The 23,576-nt window shown below is 36.9% G+C and overlaps 1 protein-coding gene across 5 annotated transcripts in view; it reads right to left on the bottom strand.

The window, feature by feature from the left end:
* The window catches only part of TRAPPC9 (trafficking protein particle complex subunit 9), a 508,912-nt gene that overhangs the window by 322,018 nt on the left and 163,318 nt on the right, over positions 1-23,576 (bottom strand). For all 5 annotated transcript variants that reach the window (XM_040585704.1, XM_040585706.1, XM_040585707.1 and 2 more), the window contains one exon: positions 6,021-6,163. In XM_040585704.1, the coding sequence (XP_040441638.1) occupies positions 6,021-6,163 (143 nt within the window). The remainder of the gene's footprint in view (positions 1-6,020; positions 6,164-23,576) is intronic.

The following is a 23,576-nucleotide window of genomic DNA, read 5'->3' as shown; positions in this document are numbered from 1 at the left end:
ATGGGTTCCCACTCAGCAGAATCTATATTGAGCTCAACGGTGTGTGTATAAATGAAGAATATATTCTAGAAAGGCATCTAACACTAATTATTTTCTCCATGTAGAAACATTCATTCATTTTACATAGGTCATAACTTAGCCCTCCTCCGAACTAAACTGACTGGTCTTCAAGCACCCAAACAAGAGTTTTTCTCCACTCTTCAAAGCTCTATGGCATTCAAACACTGAAATACTGCAAAACAGAAGACTAGAAACAGCTGCCTTTCAGTAGGTAGCTGATTCTCACGCTGAATGTAGCAAATGTGAACATTTAATTTAAAAATCCGGTATATAAAACCAAGAAGTGTTTCAGAAAATGCTACCAAACTTTCTTATTGTGTAACAAAAATGTCTCTTGCAGCACAGCTGAAGATATATACTGTTTACTCTTTCCCTGGTATGATTTGTAAATATATAATGATCAGAATTTCTCACCCGAACCTGACTGCTGAAGAGGCTGTGTTGCAATTTATTGTAGTGAAAATGTGGGCAACCCTGGAAACTAGAATGGAAATTCTGAAAATTATGTCTGATTTCATTAAGACCCAAAGTTCTACCCACCGAACTGAGGATCTCCTGAGAACCCTCAACATAGTCAAGATTGTTCTTTTCCAGTCTCTAAACACTTTGCTGAAACCAAGTTGGAAAAACTGGATCCTAACTTTAAATATAAAACAATGAAAGGTCTCAGACTAGGAGGAATGCTGCAGGCTTATTATGAGCTGATGCCTTCTTCACAAAACCAAAACAATTAATGAAATAATATACATTCATGGTACAAAGGAAAATTAATTTGAACCTACAGTTATACGAACTGAGCTGCTGCAGTTCTTTTTTTTTGTCCTCTGACTCAGTTACAAGAACAGAGTCACAGCCTCTGCACTCATCAAGAGATCCACAGCTGATGTTTCATCAGCTGTATAGTGGTTTTAAAATAGGAAGAAAAGGACGCTGCCTCAAAAATCGAGTAAAAACTATACCTTGTTTATCATCTTGAATTTGTAAATTTAACAGGTAAGAACAGTCTTACATATCTGGCTTTTGAACTTTGCCCAAAAGTGAAGGCAGAATCCCTACTGCGCTGTGGATTGACTTCATCTACAAATTCAGACTGCCTCACTACCTTTGATATAAGCAAGACCAAGATTTTCCGACCTTTGTAGATGGCTCTTACTTTAGACACTTTTGTACTGATGCTATAATGGCAAGGGACACAAGGAGACCAACAGGCAACTCACAGCATACAGAGCACACATTAACTTGAAATCTTGCCAAACGTGAGGAGTGAAGCAGTTGGTTTTTTGGTTTTTTTTCTGGCATGCTCTCTGCTCTTTCATAAAGGCAATAAAGGAGGACATTCAATGCTCACCAAAATTGGCAGATAATGCCTTTGAGAGAATCAACACGCATAAAGGAGATAGTCCAAGACAATCGAGCTAGCACAAGCTTCAACTGCAGACTTTCTTAGAGCTAAGAGTGTGTCAAAATCAAGAGGTATATCACATGAAACTCTCAACAAAACACTTCCCTTACACTGAACCATTAGCATCAGACCTTTGCTGGCAGCCTATAATCTCCTGGTAACTGAACTGTTTTGAGGCCTGCAATCACACCAGTAGTCTTGGGGCTAAGAACTGATAAGGAATCAATTAACATGGTATCCCCAATTACAGAAGACAAGGAACACAATTTTACTATATAGATTTATCTGCATATTATGGTACATAAATGGTTAAGCAACTGGATCTTTGAATCCCTTCACTGAGCTGTGGGACAGACTGTGAGAACTTTCAGCATTCACTCCTTATACCCTATTTCAGGGCAGCTTCAGGCACCTACATTCTTGATTATGCCTGATGGGACAATCATCTCCCTGCAAGCATAAACAGGCAGCATCAAGGATTACAGGTAACCCGATCAGAGGTAAACAATTTCCCAGCACAAAGCTGTTCTGCCTGTCTTTTCAGATGTAGGCAACTGAGTGAGCATAGGTTGATCTACACAGTGAAAAACCTTGGAGCAGGTGACGACCATTTACTGACAGAACATCATCTCTTCTGACAGGAGAGCTGATATCTGCATCAGAATTAGGCAACAGATTAGGCACTGCAGCACGTTAAGGGCTGCATCAAGCTAACCACAGATTCCTCTACAGACCAGCACAGATAAAGGTTAAAAAGACCTGCTGTCTGGATTAAATGTATCTTAAGATACACTGAAGAGGAAGTTAATGAAACTTCTCCCTATAAAGCAGAATGCTGTGCACAAGTGGAAGACACAATTTTGGCTATATATTTAGAAAAACAAAAAAGAAACTAAAGTCCCCAGTTGTTGCAGTGATATTTCCCATGCTTCTCTGCTCAAGCAGCTAAATAAAAAAAATACCAATTAAGTTTGGAAGACTTTTACATAAACCATAATCTTTATGTTACAACTGGGGGGGAAGAAAGTGATTTCAGTAACATTTCCTGTTTTTTTTCAGTAAAGGCCTAAGGGAAGAATCAATGTTTAAAGTTTTTTTTTTTGCTTTGACTTTTTAAGCCCAGCAGCTATTAAACTATTGTTTCTTACTTGTGTTGGGGTAAAATGTAAAATAAAAACAATAAAACCATAAAAGAAAGGGGGGGAACTCAATCCATAAAATGAAAGCAATGATAACTTTCATTCTGAAATGACAGCTGAGAAGGTAAATTATAAAACACAGTTTCTCATAATGACTAAACAAAAATAGCTCAGCACCTCAGACAGAATTTAAGCAATGAAATCTCAGCAGTAAATCAAAAGGATATCATATTCAATATTTTAACTGAGCAAGTACAAAATTTTACTTATAATTTGCTGTTATCAAGTCTCAGATACTGACAGAGATTATCAACAGCCAAAAAACAAAATTTGTTTCATTTAATGAGAAATAGTTATCCTTAGCAGCCTGGATGATGACTTATTTCTGCTATTTTTCACTCTAAAATGTAGCATCACATGACAGGTGACCTCTTCTGATGGAGAAGCACAAGAGTAAAGGAACGGTGTTACTGACCCAGCCTGTTGTATGGAACAGCCAGCAAGAGCTAATAAGCACTTTAAAACAAAATGCAATCATGACTTAGCAGACAATACGTACCTCATGTAACAAAGAAAAATAGGTTTGAATAGCTTTTTGACAGGTCTTGCAAGAAAACATTTCTGACAGAAATTTAAATATTACAGTATTTTGTCTCAACTCAGTAAAGCTTTAAGGCACCCTAATTAAAAGCAGTCACATCTTTAACTCCACCCCCAATCAGCAAATCCCAAAGTTTCCACTGACTTAAACGCTGATCAGTATGACGAACAGGCAAAGAATGAATCACATGCATACAATATGAGCTGAAGCACTTGGCTGAATTGGAGCTACTATATACAGCACCTGCTGCTACAAGACTTGTAGAACTGTACACAGCTGAACAACACATACGTTCCACATTTGAATTAGCACCTCAATCTGTTTTTAAGGTTTTCAGGATTAAATACTTTCCTCATATAATAAATTCCTGAGAAGAGATTGACAAGGCAGGGGTAGGATAACCTTGACTTACACAAAACACAGCTGGAGAAACCTAGCACAAAAAACCAGTTTACCAACAAGAGTTTCAAATAAAAGCATGATGTTGTATTTGGAGCTGTTATGGAAGCTTGGCAGCTTCACACTCAAGCTACTCTGTGACTATAGGAAAGTAACCGCAATGAACCAAAAAGCAGTCATCCTGTCCATCTAGAAGTATACACAGAGTGCAAGGGTCTTATGACAAGGAACGAAAAGGACGATGCATGCAAATAATCAATGAAAACTGAGTATTTTAACCTGTATAATGAATCTTCCTGAAAACAATTTAAAAGTAGATGCTGTAGTACTTCCAGGCTGATAAAGAAATATCACTTATTACTCCTTGAAAACCTTACAAAGGCCTAAGGATGTGCCGCTGCAGGGACGAATCTCTGAACATCATTAATAAAGTTCCCGGCATTTTGCAAACAGCTGTTCTGGGTACTACGTTCTGACTTTGCAAGTAGCATTAGATCTACCTTACTAGAGCACTGTTCCTAAAAGAATAAAATTATGCCTGTCATGCCATACTTTCAAGCAGCAAAATGCTTAATGAACTTGCTTACCAATAAAGCCATAAAAGAGACCTAAATCTGTATAAGAGCTGAACACAATCTACTCAATAAAAAAAAAAATCCTGTTTCATTTAAAAAAATTTTTTACAAAAACTATTTCAGTGTTTCATTATCTTTGCCTAACCTAAAATTCCCTTGCTATATGCAAAGGTCATAATTTACTGTATTACTTGCTGTGAAAAACAGATAACTAACCTCTTGGAAGTGCCATTTATGTAATTAAAACCTTAAGTCCCCTGACAGTCTTCTCTTTTGCTTCAGCAAGACCGAGAGTTTCTTTAAACTTACTTTTCAGCTTAAGTCAGATTTTAACACTCTTCTTGCTCTAGACTTTCTCCAGCTTGTCCACTTTTCTTCATGTTTCCCAAGTTCAAGCCCCAAACATTTCTTGAGACTTTACTTCTTTTGTTCACAGGAACAAAAGAAACAATGTTTTGCAAGCTATTTGGCTTGCATCCTTTGACACTTCTGCTATGGGATGATACTGGTGACTCATTTCTTGCCTTTGAAAATGAAATATGCTCCCCGTATCTCCCAGGCTTATACTCCCTTCTTGCCTATCTTTGGGTTTTATTTCTAAATTCCACCATGAAAAAGGTCCTGGTACCAACAGACACTGCTTGGATCAATTAAGTTCACTCTCAACTATTAGTAGTAGTATTACGTAATTGCACTGATTAATTTCAGAATTTAAACCAAACAAAATGCTTGCTCCCACAACACTTTCTTTTCAATAATCCTGCTACTAGCTAGTTGGTTGCTGATTTTTACAAGTCCTCTTGTAATAGTAGTATACTCTTACCTTGATTTCTAACAATTTTTTCTTGTACTAACTTCATCCTTCGTCTAAAAGAGCATTTTCTCCTCCTTGATATTTACACCCCAGAAGTACTTATGCACTGAAACAAAGTCCATTCTCAGTCTTCCTTCTTCCCAACAAACTCAAGCTCATTTATTCATCGTATGAATGACAGCTATTCAAAGGCCACTTCTGGAACTCCCAGAGTTTGAATATAACCCAAATATTTAAAGATTGTAAAGTATTTAACTACAAACATAGCTGAACATACGCCAACAAAAAATTATTGATTAAGGATTGGTAAAATCATTAACTTACAGAATTAATTTTTCCAAAGGCTGCTTTGCTTAAGCAATATGTAAAGCAATACAAAATTAATAAAAACACACAGAACAGGAACTGTGTATTTAGCAGTCAATGAAGACAATTTTATCCAAAAAAAACCCCATATAAATTAAACCTGATTGCACTCAGTGGCTGATGAATTTTAGGCAATCACATTTTCATGAGTGTGGCATTTGACCACCATCAAGTGTTGCCATGGTTTTTAAAAAATCACAACAATATGTGAATCTACTATGTGGCTTACAAGACAAAGGAAGCGCTAAAGGAGAGAATGATTACAATTAATTCCTCACATCCAAAGACAATCATGCATTTTGGGTACGATTCTGTTAGACAAACACAAAATACTGTAATGCACAACCCACCACAACAGCCACAAGATACAGACAGAAGTCATCAAATTTTACAATAAACAGGAGATATTCTGTCCCTGGTAAAACAAACCATCATGAAAAAATGTTTGAACCTTAGAAACTGTCCAATGCACATGGATTGCTTCAATCATAGCCTGCAGTTAAAGGAGGCTAGACTCCTATATGAGAAATTTCAAAAATTTGTTCATGTAATTCTTTACCTACATGTTGCTGATGTTATTGAAAATTTCCAGCATGGTCTTTAAGTTCTAGACAATATAACAGAGACAGTAAGTTAAACAGACAAGAGTCAAAACAAAGCTTACCTTGATGCTGGAAGGGTACTAACACGTGTAAAGAAAACAGATGGCTCTACTTCTACGTGAAGGCCTAGTGAAAGGTTCCGGTAATATCCTTCAACATGTCCTGGTCCACCAGAGTACTTAAAATTCAAAATGGCTTCCAGTGTCTAGAGAAAAAAAAAAGTAAATTACTTACTAGCTATGTTTCATTACTGTGCGTTTCACAAGTTCAATTGAATTAGACCATAGAAATGATTTACCAACAAAGTTTCAATGCTCTCAAGAATTTGCTTTTCTAAACCATCCATTCTGTTATCTTAAAAAAAAAAAAAGGGCAATTTAACAACTGCACCTTAGGTGAACAGTTGGGGCTTTTTTTCCTAATCCTTTCAAAAACTGAAGAGTACATAACAAAGTTAGCTGCACTTCCCTTCGTATCATTCCTCTCCATACCACATTTAACATAGAAAAAATGAAGAGTTTATTTTTGCTTAGAAGACATTAGGGTTTATCACAAGATATGCTCTTTCATACTTTTGACAAATATTCACCACTTCATTACCCTCATAATCAAATGGAAAGCCTTTGAAGTTTTGCAGTGTGGACAGATGAAGATTATACAAAACTAAAAGTATCTGGTTTCTCAAGAATTCATTGTAAACTCACTTCCATTAACTAATGGATAAAACAACACTGCTGACTAAATCTAGTACATGAACCTTGTCTGTCTTTGACGATCAGTTTATAGAACATGATTGGTTAGCAAGTATTAAAAATAAGAATGATTCTCTAGCGTTAGTCTTATGCATTATACTCAGTAGTACTGAGCCTTTACTTCTGTGATTAAATTTCAGACTTTGTGACTTTTTCCTTAATGAACAGCATGTGGGAAGCTTCCCAGCATACCAGTCCCCACATTATCATCAGTCTTCAAGCTCAGAAGAAACCTTTGATTCATCCAAAGAAATTATGCACCACCTTTTCTTTCCTTACATTCCTGAAATCCTGAAATTTGCTGGAAGCAAGACAAGAGTTTGGGAAATGTCACTGGATATTTTTTTTTCCCCTCCGTTTTTATTCTGGTCCCCAAGCAGCTGCTATTGCCACATCTCAGAGAAAGGACAGAGATAGTGACAGACTTCTACCCTAACATGGACATTACCAGATTATGCTGAAGTCTATGTCTAGAAGGACAGCTGTTTCTTAAAAAGATTTAGAAACCATGGCTATCTCTCCTCTTTGATTGTTTTTTTGCTAATTATTTAAAAACAAAACAACAAAAAAAAAACCACAAACAAAAAAACAACCAAAAAACACAACACCAAACCTCAAGTCAACAACTTATCTAGGAAACCAATTATATTTATCAGATGTCATCAATCCTCAAGACAGTTAAAACACTCTCCCTTTCAACTGCAGATTTACAAAACAATTTATGAAACCTGTTAATTTTTTTCAGAAGCTCTAAGGAACAGTCTAGGTTTTTCTAACTTACAAAAAGACATCTATGTTTGATACCAGCTCTTTCTAAGTTTGGCTGAAGGAACAGAAACAAGGATACAATCATTTTTTTAAAGTAACCCTAATCTAGTAATTTAAAGAATACCAAAATCAAGAGTTTAACTTTTTGCTGCACATGCACGCTTAAATGTTTTGCCTATTTCCAGCTTTCTCTTAAGTAAAGCGGACTAACTCTAATTTCAAATTTAGTTTCATTAAAATTCATGAGAGTCATCTGGTAATGCAAATAAAACCTTCACTGGGCACTGTGGACATACCCATCTACTCTGTTTATATCAATTCCTAATTTGTAGTTAATGAACTCAAGTTTATGTTACATCAGGAGAGCTAATCAATATTAAATACAAAAATAAAAAAGCACAAACCCATTCAAAACATACTTCATTCTAATTAACCAGCTGCACTGTTTAATAAAGATCAGAGCCAGACACTCTAAGTCCAGGGATCTGACACTACTTACATCATAATGTGAGAATGGATTTTAATTTCAATTAGGAAATCTGTGAAAACTCTAGCTATGTATGTTCTGTATTGCAGCTGTAATACAGTATCCTGCTTGGGAAAGCTACTGTGATAGGGATCCATGGTTCATTCTCCACAGGACTATGCCACAAAGCTGCTTTATTCAGCCCAGTCCCATGTAATTACAGGTAAATATGCAATAAATGTTAGTTTAAAGGTCACAGAGCATTATCATTCAAGATGCAAAACCCTTCATAACATCCTATACCAAACAAAAAACAAAACCAACCAAACGACAACAACAAAAAACTCACAAAAAAAGGCTAAAAAATACAACCAAGGCGTGCCATTGATAAGCCCAGGGGAGTTCAAGGGCATCTTCATAATCTTGGTCCCTGTTGTAGTAAGGAATTTGTCAAAGAAAACTTGCAGATGACACTGTGTGTCCTCCACATACCATGCTAGAAAAGAGGAGAAAAAAACCCAACAGTCTTCTGTTAATCTAGACAACAGGAGGACATCTCACCCACAAGGTAAGGTCTAACTTCAGACTTTCAATACTGAGGACAAAAGACAATTTCAGTTTCTCTGAGAACCACAGAACATCCAAACCTGTATTTCTTCTCTGGCCATGATAATTTGCAGGGTTCCTAGGAATATACACACACACACACACACACACACAAAGATCAAACATCAGGCAGACTTTACACCAGGACTGTAGACATATGTGTAGGGGCAGTGCATGGCTGAAGGAAATAATTTTTTCAGGAGCCTTCAGGTGATCAGAGAAAGCTTTATTTCTTAGGATTCATATAATATGAACAGAATAAATAATAAAAAAAAAAACCCACAACAAATTTAATCTCCTTTAAATCCCTCTACGCGCACATACCTTGGAAAGGACTTCACACCCATATAGGAAAGATTGATTTTCTATCTCTAGGATGAGGAAGAAAAACCACCCTACTTTCATAAACTTACAAAGCTCCAATTTAAAACAATTTACCACTGTCCCACAGCACCTGCAGAGAACGATCCAAGTGCTACAGCTCCCGACTAAATAATTTTGTACACTTACTCCAGTGGCCTTGTCAAACCTACACAACGAACAGACTGAGCTGCAGATTCTATTAATCTTTACAAACACCAACAGAATTTATTAGATTTCTCTGAACTGCATCACTGCAGACCAAAAAGAAATGTCAGGGTGTCACTGCAAACATGATTGTGCCTGCGGACGATCCATAAAAAAGAAAATGACGGAAGGACTGGGTGCGGCGGCCTCCCAGGACAGGGAGATAAGGAAAAGAAGCCTATTACTAACTGAATACATCTGGAATTCAAAATATCTACGGACTAGGCGGGAAGGATTCTTGCTTTTAAGCAGAGTTCCATTCTTGAAACTCAGTAGTAAAAATATGGGTAAGTTGTTTAACCTATCCAATGACTCTAGATTGATAATTTTTTTTTTACTGTTTCTTTGGTCTTTCCTTCTATTGGTGAAGGAAAGAAAATGAAAGTGTTTCTGTGTCTAAGTTCCAGGTGACAAGATCCTTAACCAACAGCACCAGACATTAACACTACCTACTATATTGACAAGAAGTATTTTACAGATAAAACTATCAAAAAAAGTCTCATTTTGGTTTCTCTCACACATGTTGTCCTCAAACATTTTCTGCATAGAGACGGTGCCAGCTTTTTTTAAAAAAACAAACAAAAAATCATTCTTTCCAGTCTGTTCCTGGAAATCCTTTGCATATTCACTTTCATAACAGAATTACAAGCCAAATTAGAAAAGAACTTCTATTTGAATACTATGCTGCTAATGAAAAGCAAAAAGTTGGACACTGAATTTTTCTAAGTGACAGCAGTTAGCACCCTTCTGCCAATCCCTCAATTGTGACCCTGTCTGAACAGTAATACCTTTTGTATACCGACTTTTAATTGCCAATTCAAACAATTACAATCTACATATCAGACCAATTATTTCTACTGAACTACTATGATAGCACTTCCTACCCAGAAGGAGAGAGTAAAATCTAAAGAGAATTTCGATATAATTCTGCAGAACATTGCTACTTACACAGAAGCTAGAACATGACTGATCTGAGAACAGATCTCCTCAAGACAGCTAATGGCACGAGAAACACACACATGAATGGGGAAAGAGCAGCCATGAAGGGAATTTCTTGTGCTGAGAAGTCAACTATGGTGCCCAACCCTTTCTGTATGCTTGTGCTCAAGTCAGGGGGTTGACTGAATATCCACATCAAGATGCCTCATCCCAGAAATCTGTTCAAACTTGTACGTAGCAAAGAACACTATTTTAGCTCAAAAAAATTGGCTTGGACCGAAGTATGTTGAGGTATCTATAACTCGGGATATAAGAATCCACCTGCAGAGACATTAATCATTATATGTTGCATGTAAAGGAAAATAAACATTCCATAGAAGAACACAAAATATTAGCAACTCTCATAAACTGTTTTTACAAGAAAAAGATCCTTCAAGATATGAAAAACATTGAAAGTCATTTTCTCTTAAAAACCAGGAATAATTACTGAACAGCTATATTAATTATAGTCAACAAAGAAACGACCAACAGTGAGAACGATACACACAAGTAGTCAGGAAACTCAAATTTATAGTGATATATTATTAATGAGTAAACAGTCAATAAAATAGTCATATACTTTCCCCTCACTGCAGAAAAATACTTCTAAGCATCTAAGTTTTTTGTTTTATAAAATTTACAAAGTTGGAAACGGTTCAGGTCAGGGGTTCCCAGCTTTAATTCTTACATCGTCTATTTTGCATAGCAGATTTGTTTCTTTATTCTTTGTTTCTCTATTCTTAAGCAATTTTACTAGCAATAACTGATTTTATCCCTGTATCTTGCTACGGGAAGAACCAGAAGATTCCATTTCATTTTTATTCTTACAGTACCACATTGCAACAAATACTGCAGTTTGTGTTTCAGACAGCAAAGCAAAATTTTGTCCTCGATTTTTTCCAAACTGGAACATTAATTTTTGAAGTATTTAATATCAGTGGCTTCTCTAATTAAATTAACAAATCATACTCTGTAAGAAAGGCTCACATTTTCAGGTCTTTTGTAAATTCCCTTAGTATAGTAACAATGAAACTAAGTAGATCTCGACATTTAATACAAGATGAAATGCCAGTACTTAGCTACAGGCAGTTTGCTCCTGAGACTCTGCAGATACTGACTGCAAAAGCTCTGAAGAAATACCAGAACACACCATTGCAGGCTGCCCGTTAAGATACAACATTTTAATAAGGAAGAAAAGAAAAAAAAGAAAAAAAAAACCACCACCAAACAAAACACAAACAAGCAGCAGTATGAGGACCAGACTAAAAATATATAAAGTCAAAATATAACCTTTCCATTTTAGTTTCTGAACTGCTTATAGAAAACAATTCTTACTAATCAGTATAATTTCTCATGGGATTAGGGTTTGAAATTTGAAAAATAACTTATTCTAGGTGTGCAATCTTCAAATATACCTTCCCTTAACAAAAAAAAAAAAAAAAAAAAAAATTACTTGCTCAAGGGTAGACATGTTTTCTTCTAAATCCCATCATACTCCTGATCTGCTACTCACACAAATTAGCATCAGCAGGACGTGCTTCCTACATTCATGAGTGTTTCGCCATTCTTTCTGACTGTCAGCCCTTTTTCTCATAGGATGCCTTTTATTTTCTCATTTGTTTGGGTGGGATTTTTCCTTAAACAGACTATAAACTCCAATTTTGTTAAATTTTCTCTGCCTCCTTCCTTCTTTCTTCTCCTTCTCTGACCATTCCACTCCCATATTCAACTCTGATGGGCAATCAGTGATATTTATCAGTAATAAAGACAAATAAAAATGCACTACTTCACCAGTTCCATCTCCCAAAAGGCACCAGCATACCTCTCTCTAAAAAATTAATTTCTGAGTTTCATCCATTGGGTGCCATGCTTAAATTTTTGTAAGAGCTTTGAGGATTGTGTAAATAAATCACAGATCAGGAATTTCAGCTGCCTAACTAACTAATTAAATTCTCTGGTAGTGTGAAAGAGAAAGCAAATTTCTCAAATTAACCACACACTTTTCAACAGCAGCAGGTAACCCCTAGCAATAAATTTGCTAGTAACAACAGCAAATAGGTGGCCAGCCAAAAGCGTGCTCGAGAGTGCCAAGGTGGCTGACAGGATGGCACCTCACCGCCTCAGCGCGGGGGGTGCAGTGATGCAGAGCTGGTGGCACCTTCAGGCCTCTGCCCTGCCAGCGCTTCCTCGCTGCTTCTGCATTACAAGGCCAAGCTCTCCGCCGGGCTGTGTACTGGCAGAGCCCCACAGGCTCTTTGTGATGCTTCAGGCTGCGGGCCAGGGTTCCAAACGACGTGTTCAAACCTTCTCGTGCTCCCTGCTGCCTCAGGCCAGTCTTATTTGCTCACCTTCATTCACACTGAGAAGCCGCATGGTTTATCCCCATCCACACGGCACACAGTTGCCACAGAGTGGAGTAGGTGGGTTTTTTTGCCATGGTCAGACTAATTTTTGTATCCTCCTTTCTATATGTGGCTCCGTACCTCAATTTCCTATCTTTACTATAAAAATTACCTGGCCTAAGCATTACTGGACCAAACCCAAAAAATGTCCAGCCTTGGAGACTGCAAGCTTTTGAATCCAAACACGTGGGATATGCTGCTCCAGCAACATGGTTCATACAGAAACGCAGTACACTGAACACTGCTGAATCTTTTTTTCAGGGGAAGACCAGAATGTAAGCACTGGGAAGGAAATGGAGATGCCTACGTAGTTGAAATCAAGGAAGATGGGACTCAAATACGTCAAGCTTCCAACTGGACTGATTTGTGAATGTAAAGACTGTGTCTATGTTTAGGGTTGATCTCATGAGAAAATTCAGTCCTGGCATTTAGAAATGCACACATCTCCGCCTATATATTCACTTGCCTATGAAAACTAGTTTAGATTATCACTTCCTTGAGTTTTAATTTACAGTAGTCTAACAAAAGACAAATACTTGTGATTTTTGCTTGTCTCCCATCACTAAGCCTACAGTCCATGATTCCACAGAGTAACCTGACAAAGGATAAATTCTGTAAAAAAATCAGGCTTGAAGAATAAAATCTGTGTTTAAAAAAAAAAAAAAAAAAAAAAAAGAGGCAAAACACACCCCCACACCCAACTAGAGATGAAAAGCAGAGAAACTGCTGACTACCTAGAGATTCTATAATTCTTGGGAGGACAAAAATGTCCAATGTAATAGAAAAAAACTCCACCTAAATGTCAATAGTATTGTGTTTTTATTACTCTGTTGATGAGAGCTAAGCAAAGCACCACATTACTGAAATCCGAAAGCTTTCATGACATACTTTATGGTTTCTGAGATACACATGCTTCTTAGCATTGACTTTTTGGACCAGTCTCTTACTGCAAAACTCAGACCACAGGGACTTAGATGTTGCTATCTTCAAAGCTTCTTCCGTGCAGGAATTCACGTCATCCCCTCAAACACTCTAGACCTTCCTTTACTTGAAATACTGGTATTGCAATGACATTTGGGAGGAGAAGGAGAGTATGTAATTTGTGATAAGGAAAGCACTAAGCCTTTACCACACAAGGTTTATTTCAAGCTGGGTATTATTCCAAAACTGAAAATAATTCAGTCCTCCTCAAAGTCTTCAGTATCTAGCTCAAATATCAGGCTGCCCAAGGTCCACAGTAAGAAACAATGATCATAGGTGGAATACATGAATAACCGTATCTAAAATTTTCTACCTCTAGGAAACACCATATGGTTCATAAAAAGTAAATTATATCGTAAGTTGAATTGTTACACCAAAATAATCGATGGAATGAGTACACAGTGATTATCATGCAACTTTGCAGAAAGAGATGCATTCATTGCTCTCTCTCATTGGAGAATATTAGTCTTTTCACTTACCACCAACCTTTCTGATTTTCTGATACACAAAATATATTTTAGGTTTTTCTGTATCTTTATAAATGATACGATTTTTTTGCCTGTATTTTAAGGAGATAGTAAACAGCCAGGAAAGGACAGGAAGTAAAGTACCTATACATTTCTCTGAATGCAAATCATGAAGCATATCTAAATCTACTGGAATATTTAATTGATCAAGGCAGAATTCCTAATTTTCGCAGATAGGAAAAGGAGACTTTCCCAGTAGATACTGTTCCTTCAAGCACCAAATGGTATAGAAATCGACAGCAAGAGCCTCAATACATGCATTATAAAAAGGATATGTATATGTAATCATCTTGTAGTGCATATGTAATCATCCTCTAGGACTGAACTGCAGCAAGCATTCTCCATAATAATTTTTTTCCTCTGTATTTCACTAAAAATTTAAGTGTCAACTACAAAAGCTAGGATAAAATTTTTAATAACCGGTTAAGTAACAAAATACATTGTGCCACTGCAGTAAGTCAGACCTTTTTATGTACAAATACAAACAAAGCCCACCTTGTTATTATTCCTGTTAAAGTACTTTATCACTCTAAAGCAAAATTAAATATATTTTTTAGCATGTGTTAATCAGGTGAATTTACACAATCAATCTTTTGAACAAGATGCCTTTTGTGTTCGTGTTTTAGTGCAGTTTTACTCAAGTACACCTACTGCATACTCACCTTCAGTAGCAATTTTTGTGGTACACTAATGTTTACCTAGCTCATCCATCTACATTTATGTCTAGTTAAGTCCCTGAACAATGAAACTGCTGCATCCCTTTGTAAAAATAGCACAATGGCAATGACAAGTAGCTGAAGCTAAATATAGCTCCTGCAGGCATACGCTGGGAATTAAATAGTACATTTTACCCCTCCTCAATCCTAAATCAGTAAGCTTCAACAAGGAATCTCTAGCGAATACACACTGGAGCTCAATAAATCCCCCTTAAGCTTACAAGGCATATTCTGAATCTGTGCTAGCTAAAAATAGCTGTGTTTATAATGAGAATGGAGATGTGAGCAGAATAATATTAAGTTTAAAGGCAGGCATGCTATAGTTATTCCGCATTAATGAACAGGGTGAATCAAAGGTCATTCTATCAAACAGATATATAGATTGACAGATAAAATACAATATACAGCAATCTTTTACTGAAGAGCATTCATCTCACATTAAACTGTGCACTTTCTAATTGGCTGTTGTAGCCATGCTTTCACAAGTTATTTTGTGTTTGTATTTTAGCTAAAGCACAAGTTGTTACTTCCAAAAGATAGAAGAAAGCTAGGAGCATACAGCATGATTCCTCTGAACATTATTCCTTCCTAGAGTTTAATTCCCCTCTGGAAATATTCACAAAGTATAACACATATTTCTTCTTGTAACATTAATCACAGAATTCTGCTTTCTTTAATTAAAGGTAAATTGCATCCAGGCCTCCAGGGCAGTACTATTGCAGCTGAACGCCCAGGTGGCTGATGCACGTTCTTAACTGCCTCAAAGCTTTTACCTCTGTCCATTTAGACACAAGCACTGCTGACCACAGCTATCACAGAATCTTACTCTTGGCTGAGACACAGATGAGAGATTAAAAATAATTTAAATGCAAGTAACTTCTATGTGGAACATTCCCATTGAGAGTTTTCTGTCTACTGACACTAAACTGCAGAACCTCTCAGAAACAAACATGTGTTAGGAAATTAGGCACCCTTGGTTTCTGTTCTTGTAGGACTTGGAAGAATGCAGGGGCAAGTCATCACATGTCCTCAATAACTTCTCCAAAATCCTGCCCTGATTCTGAAGTAGGAAGCTACACAAGGAGAGTAAATTCAGGGAGAGATGTTGATGGAACAAATCACACACACCTTTCGAAGGGGAAATTTCTCTCCACATAGACCAACAACTCAGCCTGGTCCTCCCAGCAGTGGCTATGTAACAGGTTGGTTGCTGTATAGAAGCATCACTGAATGGATTTCCTCAATGAAACCTGTTTATTACACCCTGTAGGCAGAGTCCCCAAGAGTGAAGGCACAAGATGCTGGCAGATAACTTCTCACTACTTGGCCATAACAGTGCAAAGAACATGCATCTAGCATAAACACTCCACATGTCATGAAATCATAAATGAAATAACAAGATAGTATAAAAACAGTCACAACCCCAGAAAGAACACCAGGGAAAAACAACAAAAACAAGTGCTGCACAGGTGACTCCCCAGCTAAAAATGACACATCTGATCAATGTTGCTACTCATCCGCAAGCAGGTCATCTCTCACTTTTGAAAGAGCAAGCACACCACTATTTATAATTGTTATCCACCACATCTTGCTACTGCACACTCAGCAGTCAAGTACTACCTTTCAGTATGTATTTTGACTTAAGCAAATGAGAATTTTAGAAAGGTATATGTCACTATTAAAGTTTGCAAGTGTGAGTGTGATGTTTTTTTCCCCCAACCCTCCCACCCAGGAAGGAAATCAACGCACAACACCAAGCCCAAATAGGCTCATATGCAACAACCTGAAGTCTCTGGGTAACGCAATGAAGTTTTCCAGTTTAAATTTTCTATGTCAAACACTTCCACACTGTTTCACAATTCCTCAACACTAGCCCATCCCTTCTCTGTTCCTTCTACTTCTACCATGACATTTGTGAGAAAAGGGGATGAGGCTGCACCCAAAGTGGGGTTAACATAGAAGAAACTTCATGGTTTGCTCTCTATCCCTTTACTTTCTGTCGTTCCTAATATTCTATTTGCCTTTTGCATTGCTGCTACAAATCAAACTAACATCTTCGCAGAATGTCTCATACCTCCAAGATCTCTGTCTTGAATAGCAATGGTTAATTCAGAGCCCATCGTTGTGTATTTGGAATTAAGACTGCATTTCTTCATGTGAGTTACTTCACAAAGCACATGCGGATCAATACAGATCTTTACCTCAAATTTTAACAACTCACCTCTATCACAGAATAAGCCTGTAATCCTTAAAAGTGGGTTTATCATGTATGCTACCCTTGATAAACTTTGACACAATGCTAATCACCCTATTATCCAGATCCTTTACGAGCATGCACAGGCACAATACAGAGCCAGATAAATTAGGCTGAAGCCCACCTTTCAGTGAGTATACAGGCCATCCATCCTACCTTGAACCAGCTCTTGACTCATGATGAGGCCTCCACTTTTATCTCACAGCATGTTTGTTTCTCTCAAAACAGAGAGTCTTTTTGGAAGTGTTTTAGGAAATCAAGCCAGCAGTATCCATGATTTTCCCTTTGTTCATGAGCTCTGCATATGCTTCAAAGAAATCTGACAGATTTGCTTACCATGACTGCCCTTCATAAAAAAAATTTTCATCAGTATCCCAACAAACATACATGATCACCAACATCATTATCATATTATTATTATTGTTGTTGTTCTTGTTGGTATTAATATTATTGTTGTTATTATTAACTCTGCTGCTCTGGGTTTACTATATTTACCAGTAATACGAGTAAAGTAATTGTATTAGTTATGCAGCTTCCCCAATGGCAATACAAAGTTCACAAACTTTTAAAACACCAGAGAAGATTATGTCCCAAAGACGGGTCACATGCATCTCTCTATGGTCCAAGACCACCACCATGACCCAAGTAAACAAAATTTAGAGTTGCTATTTTACAACACACAAATACATCCCATACAAAGGGCACACAAAAAGTACAAATGGTTTCCTGAAGATCTCAAATCCATTCACTGTTCAAAACAGTCTGAAGAACCCAGCTCCACTGCCTATTCATATACTTTTTATTCATAACATTGCTGTATTGTACTTAAACAAAAATAATACAGCCTCAAAAGATAAAAACAAATCCTCCTCTGCAATAGCTGAAGTACCTTAAAAAGAAATAATGCAAGCAGCAAATCAGGGAGAAAAAAAAAGATCAACTAAACCACATAATAGGTCCTTGAAAGTGAGTAATTAGATTTTTGTGTGAGAGCTCTTTGGTATTCTTGTGTTAAGCAGTCCTTCCCCCCACCCCCCCACCCCAGGAATTCCTGTGATTAGAAGGGATAAGCCCAATTAAGCGATTGTTCAAAAGTAGGAGCAAGTGAAGAAACAGCTTTTAAAACACGAATGCTTGAACAACTTAATCAATAGATCTGTTTATTCAGCACAGCCATTACCATATAAATATGGAAGACTGAGTACTTCAGATTTTTCAGCTGCTACTTGGGTTTGAAATAGAGGCTCTAGCAGCACAATCATTTTCAAAATCAGTAAAGTTATTGAGCTAAATTTACCACTGATTTAGTGAATTTTATATGGAATGAACATTGCAAATTCCTACTCTTAATATGATGACAAAAACTAACAGAATAAAAAATAGTGAAATCCATTTTCAGGGACTAAGGATTCAGAAATTAAATTTGTCCCATAGTTTAGCTAGAAATTGGGTCCTAGAGTTGCAGAACAGTAACATTTTCCATTCTAATGCATCTTATTTCTTTCACTGGGCATGCCACGTGAAAGCTAATATGCCAAGCAACCAAGCATTCACTCACATTATTAAAACATACAGTTCTCTTAATAAACTCAGTGTATGGGATTTCCTCAAATGTTTTTTCCCCAACACAGGGAATTTGGACTTAGCTCTTCAGTAAACACAAGAAGATAATTGCAGATACAAATCAGAAGCAGAGCTGACACTAAAATTCATTTCCTCTCTTCGCTGATCCCATTTTTCCATAATTCAGCCAGGTCCGTGCCAACAGGCTCCAGTACCATTGCCTGCTCCAAGACCCACCTGCACTAAAGATTCCTGAAAGGCTGAGAACACACTTTAAATGCTGTGATGTTACAACAAAACCAGGTAAATTTTACAAAGGCAAAGGTCTTAAAGCAGATGAAAGGCATCACAGATTGTTTTCCCAGAAATACAGATTTACAGAAGGCTTGTCACTGACAATTTGAACAGCGTGTGTCAGACTAGCCTGCAGGATGTGTTTACTGATTTCTGAGCATGATCTCACAATTTCGACAACACTTGGACCATCATTGTTTTTGAGCTGCCACTACTTACACATCTGTATTCTTCACATAGATCAATTATGCTCTAAAAGCATCAGAGCATCCTATAAAAATAACATTTAAAAAAGGCTTGACACATGTTGTCCCGTTTTGGTTTGCCCCCTCCAACAAAATACATTCTCAAAAGTCAACTGGAGGTCATTACCGTTAGGTCCAGTAAGTCACCATTAACAAGAATCAGCCGATTCAGAGATCTTTTGCTGAAGGAAATATGACAAATCTAATTCTAGAATTTAAGTTGTAAAACCATCTAAAACCATCATATGCTAATAAATCACGAGAAGTCTCTACTTTCTAACAGAAGGAACAGAAAATCTTCCTGTATGAACAGGAAAGTCTCTGATTCTTTCCTTTTTTCTCTGAGACAGTCAAAAGCATTAAACATTCTCCCACCTTCCAACAACTGCTTACAAATAAATAATATTTCAGCACAATACTCTTTCTCATGTGACCACTTTACTCTCTAGGGATCCCCCCAGGGGTGAAGTGACCTAAACAAATTCTTAAATTTAAAAGATATACTTATATACACATTTTATATACAAATATAGCATATTCAAGGAGCATGTGGATGATGCCCTTAGACATATGGTTTAGTTTTCGGTAGTCCTAAAAGGAGAAGGGAGTTGGGCTCAATCCTTACGTGTCCCTTCCAGCTTGAGATATTCTATGATTCTATGATATATATACAGATAGATAGAAAGATAGACAGACAGACAGATATAAGGTACCTGATCTTTAAATCACTATTTTGATTTTATTAGGGATGCTAACTTGATTTCCACTCTAAGTGGTTAGCACACATTTAAAAGGATTACAAATGCTTATTTAAAAAACACACTGAGTCAGCTCACTCAGAGAACTTCATAAATATGCAGCAGGAAACTCCCAAACAGTGACTCATAACTTCAGAGGTTTAAAACAGACAAATAATCATGAATGTTCCAACTGTTACTCATACTTGATTAAATCCTAAACCAAAACCATCCTGCTTCTGTGAATTCCACTTGACCATCCATTAAGTTCTACAGAAATAACTGCGTTATGGAAAAAGACAACCAAAAACAGATAACTGGGAAGAGTGCTAATTCTTAACAGCTTATATGGAAAAACTATTTCATATAAGCATATATTGACTAATTCTTTCCTTTACAACCAATGCCTGGCTGGATTTCATCTTCACGTTATCTAAGAATGAATGACTAAGTTGGGTTTTCCCAAAAAAGCAAAACCCAACTTTAACAACTTTTAATTTACTTAGAAAAAAGAAAAATGAGACATGCTAAGAACATGAAACAATCTGGAAGTTTCTTCTCACAGAACGCTATTTGTGTGTATCTTTCAACAGTTGCAACTCAACAATCCTGTCATATTCCTGGTTAGACAATGCACTGACATTCTCTAGCACCCTGTTCTTACAGAGTTATGATAATCAGAATAGATGTTTAATAGATTACTGCTAAATATCATCATAATACTCCTGTTTTGTCTTAAAATGAAGGTAAGTATTTTCTTAAATTTTAAGTGTTAAAAATGTCACTACTATAAACATAGTGATTTCTGTAAAATGAACAAAAAGAATGCCTTATAAACTCATTCTTGCAAATCTTAGTAAAAACTGGCTTTTTTTATAGACATTCAAGTAATCATTTGGCCAAAAGGCAAGTTAATGTATGCACAATGTAAAAACCATGTAAATGCAAGTCAATGTAATCCATGATAACAAAAATCAAAATATCCATCCATCCCATTTGTCACTCGAATGACAAAACTACTGCACAAGATGCAAAGAAATTCATAGGGATTCATTTTAAACAGAAGGGTCAGACACCTACCTGATAGCCTATCATGAATTATTTAGCCTAAAGATATTCTAACTAACCACTAATTAAAGCCTATTTTGAGCAGTTCTGTGAAAGCAAACTGTGCCCCCAGGACTGAAGGAGCACACTGTATGTAGAACTGAACAGAGCCCTGACCTGCTCCATCCTGTACTACGCACTCACTCCCCACAGCAGATCAGGACACTATGCTTGGTGTACTTGCATGCAAACAGGCCAAATACTTCCCAGTTACTGCAGCAACACTGGCTAAAAGTCAGGAATCATTTCTGGTATGATCCCACTCGATTACACAATAGTTAATAGCCAAAAGAAATCCAGTATTAGCAAGTCTGTATAAAATACAAAGGTTTGAGACCAAAAAAAATAAAAGAAAAAAAGCAATTAAAAAATTATGATAGAATCATGATTTTATTTTTCTACTCAAACTGCTTCAAGCTGAATGATGGTGCTTTGCTTCATTCAAAACCAAATCAAATGTCTTCTCTTAAGTTTGTTGGGGGGAGTTAAAAGACAGGACTAATTACATGAAAATTAGATTTGGTTATTGAAAGTATCAAAATAGTGATTTCAGCCATTCAAATGTCCTCCAATGTCCACTCCGCTTTAAGCTAAATAATTAAAATCAGGTGATGATTCAATTTCTTATTTGCTAAAAAACATGTTCCCTTCCGATTCACAGGCTCATTCCTTTTAGTTGCTACCAGGAGAAATTATGAACACTGAGTATTACATATCCATGTTCTATTACACAGAGTTTTACTGAATACAGTTAGGAACTGTAACATTTAAAAGTAAATTTGTATTATACTCTCTTCAACAGAAGATAAATAGTAGTAAAAACTTGCTTTCAAAATCAAGCAACAATGAAGCATAAATAGTTGTCTACATATTCTTGCATCTAGATGACAAGTGTTACAACCTGCTTTAAAAAAATAGTAAGATTACAAAGAATCAAGTTGTTCTTGTCCATCTCTAACATTTTAATTTTATCACACCAAATGGTAAACAATCTGTTTGGCAATTTATAATCTATTTTTACCAAGTAACATGAGTATAACTTTTTCCTATTGAAAGAAAGACACATAAGAACTCAATTTAAACACATAAGCCTCGCAGTTTTGATATAGGAAAATTGTAAATTATTCCTAAGGACTCTGCTTGAGGGTCTATTTGTAATTGTTTGCCTAAGGCAACCTATCTGCATTCAACACATATCAGAGAAAAAAGAAGCTATATGGATTTAAAAAAGGAAATCAAGTTTTCCAAAGCAGACAAGAAATCCAAATGAGTTCTGAAAAATGCAACTTTAACTAGAGTTACATGTAGTATTTCAAATAATTGGTACTAAAAGTGTGGCAAGGTAACTGCAGCAGGCACCAAATTTTAAAAAGAAAATATTCAAGTTTAAAATACCACAGGATAAAATTAACCACAAAATTATGATGGGACCTCAAGTCAGCAAAACCTTTGTGATAAATCTATCTAGACCTCTCTCTCCTAAGAGGCCCTTAGAAGTTATAAGAACCAATAGAATGAGACAGAACGTTAAAAGCTTTGTAAATAAGTTCCCCGTGACTATGATATTCTTTCACATTTTCTATTAGTCCACCTTGGTGTCCCTGTATGAACTCTGCATAATCCACTGTAGGTCTTTATGGGTGCATTTGCAGGATTTAGTTTGTCTGGATCAGGAAGGTCCTTTTGTGGGCAGCCCTCCTACTTGTTCTTATTTACTAAGCCTTTGTTCACATTGTGGAGTGCTCTTGAAGCATGCAAACTTGATTGTTTCAAGCTGAATTATGAAGGGCCGTGTACGAAAGTCCTGCCAGTTGGTTAAGGGCATCTTTCCTCTCTACTCAGCACTGGTGAGACCCATCAGGAGTGCTGTGTCCAGTGCTGGGCTGCCCAATACAGGAGGGATATGGGCATAACGGAGCAAGTCCAGCCCAGGGTCATGAAGATGACCGAGGAATTTGAGCATGCAACACGTTAATAGAGAGGCTGAGAAAGCCTGGAGTGTTCTGCCTGGAGAAGAGAAGGCTCAGAGAGACCTTACCCATGTGTATAAATACCCAATGGGAGGGACCAAAGATGATGAAGCCAGGCTTTTCTCAGTGGGTTCCAACAGAAGGAGAAGGCAAATGGGTACCAATTAAATAGAAGAAATCCCCTTTAAATACAAGGAAGAGCTTTATTTTTGTTAGCCTAATCAAAAGCTAGAACAGGCTGCTCAAAGAGCTGGTGAAGTGTCCATTCTTGAAGATACTCAAAATCTGACTGGACAAGGCCCTGAGTAACCTGCTCTAGCTGACCATGCTTTGATTGGGTGTATTGGACTAGACCATCTCCAGAGATCCTTTCCAACAGAAACAATTCTAATACTAAATTGGAAGGGGTACTCCATCCACTACCAAGCATTCAAGCCCATAACATGCGATTAGAGACAGTCTAAAACAAAACCCACCATCCCCCCTCAAAAGCACTGATAGCATAGGCATCCTATCCTTACCAGCAACTGTTTCACTTTAAAAATCTGCATTGTTTGGCCACATCACTCACCAATGTAGACAGAGTCCATTCTGTCACCAGAGAGAGCTGACAATCCAATTCTCGCTATTCCCAAGAGTCTCTTTGGCTGCTGAGGTCTAGGCTTCCTGACGGCAGAGCTCCCAT

Source organism: Falco naumanni, chromosome 3 (genome assembly GCF_017639655.2).
Source record: "Falco naumanni isolate bFalNau1 chromosome 3, bFalNau1.pat, whole genome shotgun sequence".
In the NCBI taxonomy this organism is placed as follows: Eukaryota; Metazoa; Chordata; class Aves; order Falconiformes; family Falconidae; genus Falco; species Falco naumanni.
This window is presented reverse-complemented; position numbering and strand designations above follow the sequence as displayed.